This window comes from Lineus longissimus, chromosome 4 (genome assembly GCF_910592395.1).
Source record: "Lineus longissimus chromosome 4, tnLinLong1.2, whole genome shotgun sequence".
Taxonomy (NCBI): Eukaryota; Metazoa; Nemertea; class Pilidiophora; order Heteronemertea; family Lineidae; genus Lineus; species Lineus longissimus.
Window position 1 is genome coordinate 9,158,391 of NC_088311.1, and position 14,103 is coordinate 9,172,493.

Here is a 14,103-nt window from a genome sequence, read left to right on the forward strand (position 1 = left end):
GCAATAGTATGGCGGTTCGATGCCGTCAAAATTGCCTCATTTTAGTTCAACTGAAATTAATTTTGAGTTTACCATCGCAACACTAGAATCATTTTGTGCGGAACCTGGAACAGGTACATGTACCTTACATTCGAGAATCTTCGGAAATACAAGATTCCAATCAAATCGTATTGGAATGTCTTGGATGAATCTGGATCCCGAAAATTTCAGTACAACTGGAGCTACCGCCCGTATTTCGGGGTCGTATTTCAATCGAAATTAAATTTTTCGTAACAACTGAAAAATCTCAAGTTAAACTTATAATCAGGGTATTTAGGCCGCATAATTTAACATGCTATAATAAAAAGTCTTCTTATTTTCAAGTACACGTCGCTCTCGATACTTGGACACGTCTCCCTTTGTATAATGTTCACCATAATCGAGCAGACTCCCTAGGCAGTCCACAAAGTCATCCTAAACACATTCTTAGGGGGGAAACGAGGACGATCCACCGTGTCCGGAGTATCAAATCGAGCGGATCCACGGAGAAGTTGCTGACGGTGCACTTACTCTCATCAAGCCAGGAATTGCAGAAACCCTTTAAAAACATCATACTCACATCAAGTCAACTGCCAAATATCTCATGCGAGGATACAGACAGAACCAGAACCCTCTGGGTAAGGGGTATCCCAACCCCAACCCCTAACCCCAAACCCGCCTATCCTTTTCATTCTAATAGCCATTTCTATAAATTGAAATATCAACGATGTTTAAAAATATTCGAAAAAAATCTAATGACCCCCAAACCCGCCTATCCTTTTCATTCTAATAGCCATTTCTATAAATTGAAATATCAACGATGTTTAAAAATATTCGAAAAAAATCTAATGACCCCCAAATCCTTCTTTCCACTCTGTCAGATTGGGCTATTAGAATGGAAACTACAGGTGATCTTGAACTTATGTGACTGATGGTGTTTCTATCGAGCGAGACACGAATGATTTGATTCAGATATCATCTGTCAAGAGAGTGTATTTATATAGGATTAAGACCTGTGCGGCGTATCTCGCAGCAATCTACCTCGGTGTGCCCCGAGCTTGGAGATAGGAAGGTCGCGAGCGTAGTGGCGGCCAGTACTGGCTGTGCGCCAGCCCGACAGGTGGCGAAAACTTCACGAGAAGATCAACAATCGAAATGAAACTGCAATCAACTGAACTGGCGAAAAGGTCAGTTCGGTTATCAGTGTGACGTGTGGCCCGGTGCACTGGAGGCGAAATTCCCAGGAAAGTTGTCATCTGGCGTTTTGGAGCTGTAAGCAAACCATGTTCAAGTACAATTATGTCGGTGTGCTGCTGCTCAGCATATTTGTCGCCAATGTGGTGATTGTCACAGGTAGGTTAGTACAAAAAAGGGTACCCAATCGAGCGTATAATATATAGCGTATATATATATCCAAATTGCGTTTCAGGAATCCTGAAAGCGGCTCTCGTCAAATAGTTATAATATAACTATTTGACGAGCGGCTTTAATATAACTATTTGACGAGAGCCGCTTTCAGGATTCCTGAAACGCAATGTGGATAGTTATGAAACTAATCATACGGTCATATATCAAATTCGTACAAGATCATAAATGTTCGCTTTAGCACTTGTTACCCATAGCGGCCTCTATCAATTTCGGAGTCTGAACGAGGCACTAAGCCCAGACCTGCCTGTACAGTCAGTCGTCTAGAATTCGTTGGGAGACAAATACACCGTTTAATATGGATGGTTTCGAAACTAATCATGTGGTCATAGATTAACTTCGTACAAGGCGAATAAATTTTCGCTATGGAAGAGACTTTCCTTTACCTTTACGGGAATTGGGGTAAATCTCAGCACACTTTCTGGGCTTCACGATTTCAGGGATCGGCTCCACATCCAGTTGCCGGGGTAAATGTGGTTCCGCTTACGCCTCAATCCGACCATGCCAGTGCAACACAGACTGTGCTAAATACAGCAACTGTTGTTCCGATTACACCAGAATTTGTGGTGCGTCGACTGGCACAAGTTCTGGACCCGACACAACTAAATGCTGGGATCGGTGTGACACCAACTATGACCAGAACCTCCCCTGCCAATGCAACAACCTTTGCCAGAAACATAACAACTGCTGCCCTGATTACGCTGTATTCTGCACATCTGGGACTGTTGCTCCCCTACAGACAGTGACTGATGGTGAGATAAGTCAACTTGCTACCCTGCTGACGAGCTTGGATGTGAATGCCCCTTCTCAGAGTGATTATCGCTTGGACCGACAGAGCCACATCAGTAATGCTGACGACAAGACGGACCCTTCTCCTAACAAGTAAGACTCCCTGTATGTGCGAGCCATAGCCAACTTGTTTTGAAATTCGTAACAATCGTGACCACCTCATCAAAGATTCGAAATTTATATATTGCCTATTATATACAGGGTGTATAGGACCAGGAGATTCAAGATGGAAGAGTGTAGGTGTTGAGGAAACTGGGGGCCAAACTGGTTATTATCTGTTCGGCGATTTGTTTGTCCTTAGAATAATAAAGCCTAACGGTTTTATTCTGCATATCGCAGTGGTCTGGTGGATGTCATTCTCACACGCCAGTCTCATTTGCATGCTCCTCCCCTCGCATACCTAGTAGGTAAAATACCAAGTGAAAGGAGCTGAAGTTTAGGATGGTCAAATGTATGCATGACATCAAAATGATGTGGCACTACACATTTTAGGAGTAGAAGGGGAGAGTAAAATGGCAGCCAGGATGTTGACAATTACCCCACTAGGCCATCGTACAGGAGACTCCTGGGGACTGCTTAACAACTAAAATTGGGGATTACCATAACAAGTCGTCACAAACAGTGCACTCGAACCAAGTCAAAGTTAGAATCGACAATGGGGTATTTGGTTTTGATAATTGGGGAAACGTGCTGGATTACTCCAGTAGTATTCAAAACTAATTTTGTCTACCCAAACATTTTTCCTACCAGTAGAAAATGTCTTTTTCAGGCTATTTTCCTTTGTGAATGAGGGAGCACTCTTCTCCAAAGCCACCTACGCCACTTTCATTAAACTCCTTGACAACTACAACCCCTACTATGGCCAAACGGAATCTAGTACCACAACTGAAAGCAATGAGGAACAGGGATTCATCCAAGCCATCATGAAGACCCAAGTGATGCAGAAGGCGTGGAGCTTCCTGAAGACCAAAGGTGGGTGCTTACTGTGATTAGGGTAACACCAAAAACGTATCACTTCAAACTTTGAACTAATATGTTTTTGGGTTTTGGTAACACCTAAACTCTTCCAAGGTTTTGAACCGCACAATTGGGCTGTTATTGGATATAGTGTCACATGAATATAGACAGTGGGGTCAAGCAAAAGATTCATTTGTTTTTTAAGTGTATTCTGCATTCTGTTCTTCAGGGTACTCCAGTGCCAGACAAACTGACTTCGAGAATCAACTGAAGCAACTTTGGTTCAAAAAGTACTCAAGGAAGTATGGTGTGATGGATTCAAGTGGGTTCGAACACGTTTTCGTTGGAGAAATCAACACTGGTACCAGCGAGGTCTCGGGCTTACACAACTGGGTCCAGTTTTACCTGCAGGAAAAGGCAGGGAAGGCCAACTATGCTGGTTACTTTAGCTACACGGTAGGGTTAGTTTGCTCCTATGTGTGACTAAGTTCAAGAAGTGACCTATTCAGGACAAACATTTGCATGTTGTTGCCCCATCATTGACTAATTAAGCCAAAGAGAATTTTCATCAATTATTCTCCGTAAAATATGTCTTACGTTTTTGAAAGCACCTGCGATACTGTAATTATTCAAGAAATGAGTGAATAGTGGCAACATAGTTAGGATATCTGATTCTGAAATAAATAAATGACAATCAAGCTGACATGGGAAATTGGAAAACTTCCGCCTCTCCTTTGGGAAGTCAGAATAGAAACGAAAGTGCGATGCATCACATATAGGGAAAATCATTAAAATTTACCAAGAAAATCGTTTTGATTGTCATAATTGACCATTAATGACACTCATATCTTTGGAAAAACGAACTCCTCTCTGGGATCCTGTCTACCCCAATCCTTTTTTAAAAAGATGTACATAATCAGATAGTTACAACATTATATTGAATTAGTTTTGGTTTTTTTCAGGCCAACAAAGTAACAATCAAGTTTACCTGGCTGAATAAATGGAAACCATTTGGTGGCTTCTTTGTTGGCACGAGTCCAGAATGGGAGCTTGCCATGAGTACCGTCTGTTTCCTCCTGCGACCAAACGGCAAATGTGAATTCCAAATGAACGGTCGCACACAAGAAATCACAAGTTACGACTACCATGGACACAGTGACCTAATAGCAACTGCATACCCAACTAATTAGTAGTAATCACATGCTGTTAATAGTGCTGATACAATAAATTCAGGCAACATGCAAATAAGAAAAGCTTGTCTTTATTCTCTTACAAACATTTGTAACAAAGAACAGTTTCGTTTCAATATGTCTGGTTTGAACACACACGCATGAAGATACAGAATTGGGTCAGTCAATAGAGAGATGGGTCACTCAGTCACTCCGTTATGCCAACCTTACTGACAACACTCATCGAAGATTGATTGGGTGATGGATCTATTTACTAACTGATGATTCTGTGTGACTGCAAAATTGTGTCTGTCAACAATACTAAAGAATATTGCATGCAGTCAATTCTAAGGGGGAATATAGGCAGGAGCATGACGATCTTACTGGCTTTTTTGTAGTGTTAATAATTCAAAACCGGTTTTTATCCATGAAATCGCACAATTTTTCCAACCCTGCAGACCCAGTAACAACGATTTCTAAACTGGTTTATTTCTTCTCCATCAGATGGAGTTGGTGTTCGTTTTCGAAGTGCATCTGCAGGCATTGTGGGAGGCATTTTTGTTGTTATTGTTGGCAAGTATACATTTGATTAGATATCCATATTTGATATCGGGGGTACCTGGTTACGAGAATTATTGTCTTTGGGCACGGCAAGTGTTAACCTGGCCCCTGCCAATAGTCTCCCCTTAAGCCACTGGTAAATGTGACCCACCTCGGCAAAATGAGTCGCATGTCACACAGAAGATGAGCCTAAAATGACACCAGGACATAATAGAAGAAATTGATATACTCAGATTTCACAAACGGCAGACAATAGTGAAATGAACAACCTGTCAAGCTCTGAGCAACGTGCGACTCATTTTGCCATGGCGGGTCACAAATAGTGGTTAACAAATGAACAATAAGTCATAAATGAATGAAAACAAATTGCAAACCTCAACTTGGTCATTCACGCCCGCTCAAGGCATAGCAATATTAGTAAAACTAACAACATCAAGCACCATGTGACACACACTCCTCATTAGTGTGACTATCATGAAATAGGCCTCCGCGAGTTGTAAACTTTCACACCCCCTTGTGTCGATGCCCGGCAGAACTTTGTGAGTAGGCCATTCACGCTCAACCTCTCAGTCGTCAAATCCCTAAAAAATAGCAGAGGAAAGGCGATGTAAAGAGCCACAAAACGTCCAACTTTTGTTGCTGCAACCAGTTATAATAATCAATGATGAGTGACAAAGTTTTTCATTTGCGGGTAGAAAAGAAATTTGAGGGAAAAAAAAGCTGCAGAAGCAACCAACCAGTGAGAGACGCGGACTTGTAAAGAAATTGTTTTGTGGGTTGTTTAAGAAAGTTACTGCAATCATAATTAAAGTCCTCCTTAACACATTTTCCGATATTTTTTACATCTCGATTACATTAGATATTTTACCGCAAGATATCATCCCTGGATACAACGCTGGAGTGACCAGATTATTTGTTTACTTACAGAATATAGGGGGTGATTTCATCAAGGGCCCACTTTTCTTTTGTTTTGAAGAGGAAATTGAACCTGGAACGAAGGAGGAGTCTAGTTAAATGTTAAGCCCGAGGATGAGTCTTGCACGTAACTGAGCAGAGATGAGGAAATATAATAGAATACCCTTTACTGATGCAAGAAACTCAGTTTTAAAGTCAGAGGAACCACCTCGAAATGAGTGGTAATATCTCATTCCCTTTAGAAGACTTTGGTCTTCTTCCAATGTGACATGCATGGAAAGTCTACATAACTTTCAAACTTGAAACCGTTGATAAGGTGATGATAGCCAGCTATTCAAACAAACTTGTTGGGCGAACTTGCCTACCTTTCATTAATTTCTTCAGGGACATCTGTTGAGGGAAAGTACCAAACAACTTCAGGTTTGCTACTTCTGTCTATCAGTGCCAAACCCTGCAGAGAGAAGTCAAATTATTAGTCAGATTATCAGTTTTTCAAATTCAAGTTAAATTTACTAATTTTTTAAGGAACACTCAGAGTACGCCTATGAGGAATTCTGCTATCAGTTTTTGACTTACTTTCAACATGGAGAGATCTGTCTTCATTCCTTCTGGTACACTTGCTTGCCAAGTGGATATAAATTCCTTTAGATTAAACTGAAAAATAAAGAGTTTCCACTGATTGCCTCTTTTGAATGTGCACTTTAAGTTTGAGGATAGAATAGTCAAGAGTTTCGAAGATGTAATAACATTACCATTTGATTTAAAGCTCATGATCAGCACTTTGATTGTTTATCAGACCAGCAAGTAGGCCTAGTTTCACCATACATCTTTGCAAAGCTTTACAAAGTAGCTAAAGAAAATAGGTAGAGGATGAAAGTGGAGTCCAGAGACAGATCAGAATCTAACTTTTCCTGTGTTCTTTAGTAGTAATGTAGCGTAATGTCTGGAAATCATTTCTTCACTGATTCTGTAGACACCACCAGTACCTGAAAAAATATCAGTGCAGAAATAAACAAAATAGAAACCAAACACTTCAGACGATCGTTACAATACATGCAGGTTCAATATTGGCTTCAATGATGTTGATACCTTCCACACTAAGCAGCGCATTCAGTTGACTTTATACCAACTTACTTTTCCTTAGCTCCTCTGAGAGAAAAGGGCAATCAACAACTCTTCTCCACTGTCTTTTGTCCCTGGCGATCCTCTCCAGTTCTTGCCAAGAGTGACCCATGGACATGATCTTCAAGTCGAGCTGCCGTCGCCAGCTCTTTTCAGTATGCGGAGTTTGTTTTACAGGCTGAGGTCCCTAGCCCCACTCCCCAACCCTCCTTTTTTCCGTCAGGGGATAGAACCAGCAATGGTAGAGATTCACAGTATACACAGTGAAAAAAGATGAACCAAAAGGCAATGAATTAAACATTATCTACAGAACCAATTTAAGTCTGATGAAATATACATCTTTTGAAATTTCTGAAAATATAGCACTGATACTCACCAGTGTCTACCTCAGTTGTTTCCAGTGGTTCACCATAAGTCTTCAACACACTTGTTATTACATCTCTAAATGAATAATGCGTATACAGGTAAAGTAACAATCCCTCTCAAACATCAGTTACGAAATAAATCTCGATTAAATAGAAATCAAGTGCAAGGAATAAGAAACTCTCCGGGGAAAAAAAAAATGGGTAGTTAATGAAAATTTGTGGTTCGATTTATTAGTGGTCTCATTAAGGTTTGGTTATCAGAAGCCAGGAAATTTCTCTTGAGGTCTTAGATAAATGGTAGTTGTATTTACTGTAAAAGGCCCTGTGCAGGACTGTGATGCCCAACAGACGGGCAGTGATGAACAAACCTCACCAATAAGAAATAAATATTTAAACCAATCTTCCGCAGCCAAGGCTAGGTCATGGTTAAGTACCTAGTGATGTTGTTGAACATGTTGGGCCGAATTTACGAAGGGTGTTTAAGAGTTAGACGCGTGTAAATTCTACATAATCAGTTTCAGGGCCTAATGCGGTTTTCATGAACAAACCCTGCAAGGCCCTGGCTCTGTCTATTCAGACATTAAACGCTGTTTTAAGCTAAACACCCTTTGTAAATTCGGCCCAATATGTTTGGCCGAAGGGCAGATTTTTTTTATGCATTTCAAAAATGGTGGGAGGGACTCGAGACCAGAAGTTCAGCTCGGTTTGAAGCTTACCTGTGATAAAGTGTTTCCAGTGTATTGCAGCATTCCTGCAACGGCACATAATCTAGGCTCCAAGAATTTTCACTGATCAAATCCTCTATGCTTGTGATCACTTTACTAAGGAACTCATGGTCTAAAATTCGGACATATCCTGCAACACAAGCATATCTAAAGTAATGAACTGTTCAACAGAAACAAATTTTAGACGAGTCCTCTCCCCTTGATGCCATTGTGTACAAAGGAATTGAACCCTTGGCATTGGGTCCATTTTGAGATACCGAAACCCTCTAGAGTGGAGACAAAACCTCATCAAACTCACCATCTATTATACATGCCTGAGCTTGTTTCAGGCCACTCTGGATCTCTTCCTCGCTTGCTTGAATCAGATCTAAGATGTCATCATAAGTGTACTGAAAGAGACAGGGTGGGGATAAAGATGGCAAATCAAATCGAAAAAGCGTTCAATCGCAAAAGTCAAAGTGTTAGGTTTTGTCCTAGTCCTCCCTGTCGTGTTTTGTAACCAAATCCTTTACAACTTTTTACGCAGTCTGACCCCGCTATCACTGGTGTTGGTATATCACTTGCACTATTGGACTTGGAGATTTTACAAGACAAATGAAATGCACACCAGTCAATTAACGCACCTTTTCCATTTCATTTTCACTTTCTTCTAATCTGCCGAGGTATGGATTTTGTTCCAACAAATCTCGTAGCTTTTTTAGCCGAGGTTTGCATGGCTTCAATTCGAGATATTTCCGAAGTACAGACGTAACCTTGAATACAAGAGAGTGAATTAAAATCGCTATCTGGATAACAGACAATTTTTTTTCTGTCAGGATATCAAGTAGGAAAAGTTTTCCTTATAAAATAGCTGGCAAAACCAAATCTTAGAGACAAGGTCTTCATTGAATCGAGTGCAGTGCTACCGTCTCTTTATTTCCGGTGCAACCAACCAAAAACTTATTGGAACTGTGGTGAACGATAGAACTTGGGGAAAATTTAGTGATACGGCTTAATACTACGGGCCGATAGTACATTTACTTAGTGTACCCACCCGGTGAATACCGGGTACAGCAGCAAAAGAGTTACTAATCATCCCATATTTCTTTAAAAACCCACCTCTTGTTCAACTATATTTTGTTCACCTTCATCTTTTCCGTCTCCATAACTACAGGATGGTAAAAGTAATAAAGAATTTGATGTGTCTGCCTCCTTCACGTCATATGTTTTACTCTTTGTGCACAGCACAGCACTTTCATGTTTTTCACCCTTAATCAATAACCTGAATGAGAATAGAAGAACAAATGATGAAAATTAAAGAACAGGAGAAATATCACTATCACTATCAGCCACTGAACACTCTCCGACACAATACATGTAGCAATAACTTTTTGAATTGCTCTTTGGAATATTGCTTCAGGACAGAACTTGAGACTGGTACACAACTGGAGTGATAGAAGCGATACTGATATACATTAAGCCAAAGAAAATTCTGACAGTAATTTCAATCAAATAAGAGAGCACTTCCTCTAGTCCTTAACTTGAAAGCAGAAAGCAAACTTTGGAATTAGCAAGCAATGGTCCACGTTCGGCAAACGTCAAAATTCGGCAGCAGGCAACCGTTGCCGTAAAGTGACACTTCCGGTGAAAATTGACACCACAGCATTGAAAATCATGTGAGCATTGTTCGATTAATTCCGCTTTTTTTGGTTACTGCTGAAATGAATTAAAAAACACATATTTTACACACAAATTTGCGCCAGAATATTCTGCAGTACATGTCGTCTGCTGAGCCAGAGCTTACAAGACGGGGACATGGGACAGGTCGTATTAATTAGCTGTATTTGAGTAAGTGTATTAGAATTGAACCTCCATCAGTTGGTCTGACGCCACATTTCAGTGGAGGCCATTCTAAAAATTGAGAATTTTCAAAAATGCGTGGATAGACTTACATTTCCTTGGGTAAATATTTAGATCAATACCAGCTGCCCCCTATTAATCTATAATGGAACCCTCGATCGGCAGCGCTAGGCCCCGAAGTTATCCCGAAGCTGAGGGATGCCGCGTGAGGCATCCGAGGGATGCCGTATAAAGCAACCGTTGCTGTTAACAGCAACGGGGGATTCCTCGAACGGCATCGCTGCCGAATTTTGACGTTTGCCGAACTGATATAAGAACTTTGAATCCACTAAATTTGAGGTCAATTACCTCTCTCCAGTCTTCAGCTGCCCAACCATATCATCATCGAGTTCAAGAAACCTGTATTTATCATTGTCTAGTTCTGATGAGAAGTAAAGACTCTGGATGGTGGGCTGAACATCAGTCTTGTCAAGTTTAGCAAACCCAAGAAGTTTATTGACAAGATCTATTGGCCTGTAAAAAATCAAAGAGTAAGTCTTTTTAGCTATGTTATTTTTCACTGGTGGAAGTCAAATTTTGGATGATGATTCAAAGTTAATTGGGGGCTGAGGAAGATGTTATTTAGGGACGCAGGCTGTACATCAATCATGATGCAAACGGCCAGGATTCAAGTCAGAGCCTTGTAGCCAAATGGCGAATGACTCTACTTTGTGCTTCAAAAGACAGTCGTTTCTAAAACCAGCTCAACAGTTCATTCTATACTAGTACTACATGCCAAATTGGCATGAATAAGACAGGAAAGTATGGTTGCCAGGTCAGCTTATGATCACAGATTCGATATCGGCCCCATCCAAAGGTACGGAAGGAGCACACCATGTAAAAGCCCACGTGCAATGCATGACAGCGGTAGTTCTCCCTTCGCCGCCGGGGGCGCTGATTAACTTTCTGAATAAAAACGAGAGGTTTTTGATGACCGCAGCAGTAACAAGCACCGGTTTATACGGTTATTTCATGTTTAAACATATCTATGACCTGTCATCTAGCTTGAGATGCATAATAACTTCTAAACGGCATTCTTTCGCACCCTAATTCACTCAATTCGAGCTCCGATTGCTCCGATTCAATTTCAATGTCCGCCATGTTCCCGCTTGATAGTTCGTATGAAATGTGGAATCTAAACGAAACGAGACTAGAGGGTCGCGACGGCTCCTAATTGAGTTTACCGTCTCTGTGCAGATGCAGCGGTGGTCCCGATGCTGAGCAAAATGCGGTCACGTTGATTAGATGACAAAATGTTGTCACATCTTCCACATTAACTGAAGAAAGATAGCAGATGCTGTCACATTCACACCAGATGAGACATTATCACATCAGAACCAGTTGAGATAGGCCTAACATATGATGTCACACCTAGACCAGTGTCACATCCACACCAGATGCCGAGAAAGCAGATGTGCATGCTGTCACATCCAGACCATTAGGCCAGACCAGATTAGAAAGCAGATGATGTCCCATTCAGACTAAATAGCAGATGATGCAACATTGATACTAGATGAGATGTGATAGCAGCTTATGTCACATCCACATGATACGATTGCAGGTGTTGTCACGTCATAGTCGGGCACAAATGACATGGGGTACCAGGTCCGTTCTACTACATCCACCATACGCGTTTTCATACGGTGTCGATCATAAACTCATGCTAACTCAATATGTATGACTGAGTGGTCTCCTCGCTTGGGTGCTAATTAACCTTTTCGATCCAATATTCCTGTCAACGAGGTCAACTCCCAAGACATTTCCTTTATGCAATATTCACCGCATGCATCATGAACATAATCTTGTTAATTAGCACAGTATTGAACACAGTTATTGACTACAATGTAATTGGGATACACCAGGGATGGAGACAGCGTGCAGATAACATCTACATGTACGTGTATTTCTAATGTCCTTATGTCGTCTAGTTGGGATAAAGTCATGCCATGTTGGGAAAGACCATGCAGGGGGTTCACAGACAGACTGTGTCTTCAGAGAGAATGGATAGACATGACATATTTATCATTATACAGCAGAGATTCAAATAAAAGGATGAATAGATTAGAAATTGCTACGGGTAGAATGAGAGCTTCCAAGTGTGCGCTTGTTGAGAAAGAAAAACGAAAGGAATGAAGTGTCGCTGTCTATTTTACTTGAGTAGGTAACGGTGGTGTCATCCGTGAATGAAGGACAATGTTGTGCAATTCAGTGATGATGACGGAATAACCCGTTTTCCGGCTAAAAGCAGCAGAGTGGTTGTGGCAGTGCCACAGAGATTACTTGTAAATGCTATACCCCTACGACTGTCATTTTATAACATGGCCTGTTTGGAAGAGGAACCAATCTCTGTAAACCACATCCAAGATGCCCACTTCCGTCTCACCAGCCCTCACTTCCGAAGCGTACGGCAGAAGTTCGTTTGGTACAGGCACAATTTATTGAAGCAAGACAAACATTTGGAAGTAGAAAGGAGACAAATATCACATGACCTATCAAATCAGGAAAGGGACATGCAGGCGAAACTGTATCAGCTGACTATCGCAAGGGAAAAGACACGACTGCAGAAAATAAGTAAGTGTGGGGGTATTTAGTTTATTATTACGTATTACGTGAACATCTGAACCTCTTTAAAACCCAACCGTGAGTATCACAGTCGGAGCACAAGCCAATAAAACACTGTGTGTACACGCGTACAGTGCTATACATGACGGAAGAAGATATTGATCATATCAGGGTATATCAGTCCGGGCACGATTTTGTATCGGCTATACACCAGCGGAATATGACCATTTGACCATTCTTCTTGACTGTATAGCACGGTCTGGTTGTGACTCGTTTTTGTTTCTTGTCATAAATCGCAAACTGGTGTTTTTCATTTCCCTCAAAACCTGAAAGGGTTGAAAGAGCGCAAAAAAGTATGAGACAGTGTGTAGCCTGAGAAAGATTTACCCGTTATTGTCAGGCACGGTTGTTTATACGAACCGATCGAAAAGCTTTCACTTGATATATACCGTCTTTTTAGGGAACACTCAATGCGAAAATGAAGAAAAAGTTTCATCTGAAACTGATTCAGAATCGGAAACAGACAGCACACATCATGGTCATGGGAAGTTGAACCCATATCCACCCCTACGGCCGAGGCTACATGCCCATCGCCCTTCAAATGCGGGATCGTCAGTGCACCGGCCACCAACTCCCGGATCGACCGTGGTGGTCCGTCCGCCACCAACTCCTGGAATGATTGTCGCGGTCCGTCGTTCATCAACTCCTCGATCTGCAGTTAGCGAAAAACGAACTCCGGGTTAGGGTTTGTCATATATTTTAATTGATGTTTTAGCAAATACATTTCTTTTAAATATGGGTGTTTTCTAAAAGATTGTAAACCAGCGGACTTGATGGACATTTTTGGAGTTAGTGTACGTGGCCGGACACATTCACTACATTCCGTCCATAATCGGATGTGTTTGGGTGATACTCTAATAAGCATCTTCATCAACATTGATGCCATCCAGATTTTGTCATGTTACTAGCCGTCAATGTTAAATTATCCAGTCTTCCTTCACATGCAGGCGTGTTTCGGCAACGGAGTTTTCACACACCAGGTAGCGTCAAGCCTCCAGGCCCGAGAAAGACTGATGTCCATGTCAGTAGCGCACCCCTGGCCGCAGCCTACCAGAGACAGCGGGCACGACTGGGGTAGGTAGTGACACAAGGATAGCTAGATGGTTAGATTGGTGGTTTATACGGCAATCAATAAATATGCAGTAAAGGCATGGAGGGAGCAGAATCTGACCAAGCGACAAATTCACCTCGAACGCCTTGAATAGCACTGATGTATAGGCTCTACTGCGAGATGGTTGAGACACTTGGCGAACTACACAATCTGTCTTTCCCATCATGACCCTCAAGTTTTGGATCCACTCCGCCAACCCGGACTCCGTTACACCAACTATGAGGGGAAGTCACAGACGGAGTACATCTGATGGTTCAGAATGGTCCTTCTTGGCTCCCATCATTCACCGTATCTTCCTTCTTCTGGGACTCTCCCTCAAGCAAGATGTTTTCGGTTAATGCTCGCAAGTAATTGGTCCAGATTCTGAAGGCTGCGCTGATAAAGCAGAATTTAGACTGAAGGTTTCCATGGAAACTTTATATTTTCTTTTTCTTTCTCCGTTCCCT

General features: G+C 41.6%; 2 protein-coding genes across 2 annotated transcripts; one reads left to right on the forward strand and one right to left on the reverse strand.

Moving 5' to 3' along the window:
- Nucleotides 1–1,073: 1,073 nt before the first annotated feature.
- On the forward strand, nt 1,074–4,436 carry LOC135485917 (uridylate-specific endoribonuclease C-like). The gene is made up of 5 exons (XM_064768304.1): nt 1,074–1,371; nt 1,884–2,325; nt 3,002–3,204; nt 3,419–3,645; nt 4,152–4,436. Exons 1-5 carry the CDS (start codon nt 1,302–1,304, stop codon nt 4,377–4,379), a joined length of 1,170 nt encoding a protein of 389 aa, XP_064624374.1. The 5' UTR covers nt 1,074–1,301; the 3' UTR covers nt 4,380–4,436.
- Nucleotides 4,429–11,025, reverse strand: LOC135485918 (sister chromatid cohesion protein DCC1-like). Its single transcript, XM_064768305.1, has 12 exons — nt 10,970–11,025; nt 10,234–10,398; nt 9,145–9,307; nt 8,670–8,798; nt 8,345–8,435; nt 8,038–8,176; nt 7,333–7,397; nt 6,741–6,820; nt 6,411–6,488; nt 6,200–6,285; nt 5,845–5,907; nt 4,429–5,500 (listed from the first exon to the last, which is right to left on the reverse strand). Exons 1-12 carry the CDS (start codon nt 11,023–11,025, stop codon nt 5,392–5,394), a joined length of 1,224 nt encoding a protein of 407 aa, XP_064624375.1. The 3' UTR covers nt 4,429–5,391.
- Between the last annotated feature and the right edge of the window lie 3,078 nt (nt 11,026–14,103).

Coding starts and splice junctions, on each gene's coding strand:
- LOC135485917 (XM_064768304.1), top strand. CDS start 1,302: ATGTTCAAGTACAATTATGTCGGTGTGCTGCTGCTCAGCATATTTGTC. Junction 1,372..1,883: donor CAATGTGGTGATTGTCACAG/GTAGGTTAGTAC, acceptor TCACGATTTCAG/GGATCGGCTCCACATCCAGT. Junction 3,646..4,151: donor CTGGTTACTTTAGCTACACG/GTAGGGTTAGTT, acceptor GGTTTTTTTCAG/GCCAACAAAGTAACAATCAA.
- LOC135485918 (XM_064768305.1), bottom strand. CDS start 11,025: ATGGCGGACATTGAAATTGAATCGGAGCAATCGGAGCTCGAATTGAGT. Junction 8,799..9,144: donor AAAATATAGTTGAACAAGAG/GTGGGTTTTTAA, acceptor CTTGTATTCAAG/GTTACGTCTGTACTTCGGAA. Junction 6,821..7,332: donor AACAACTGAGGTAGACACTG/GTGAGTATCAGT, acceptor ATATTTTTTCAG/GTACTGGTGGTGTCTACAGA.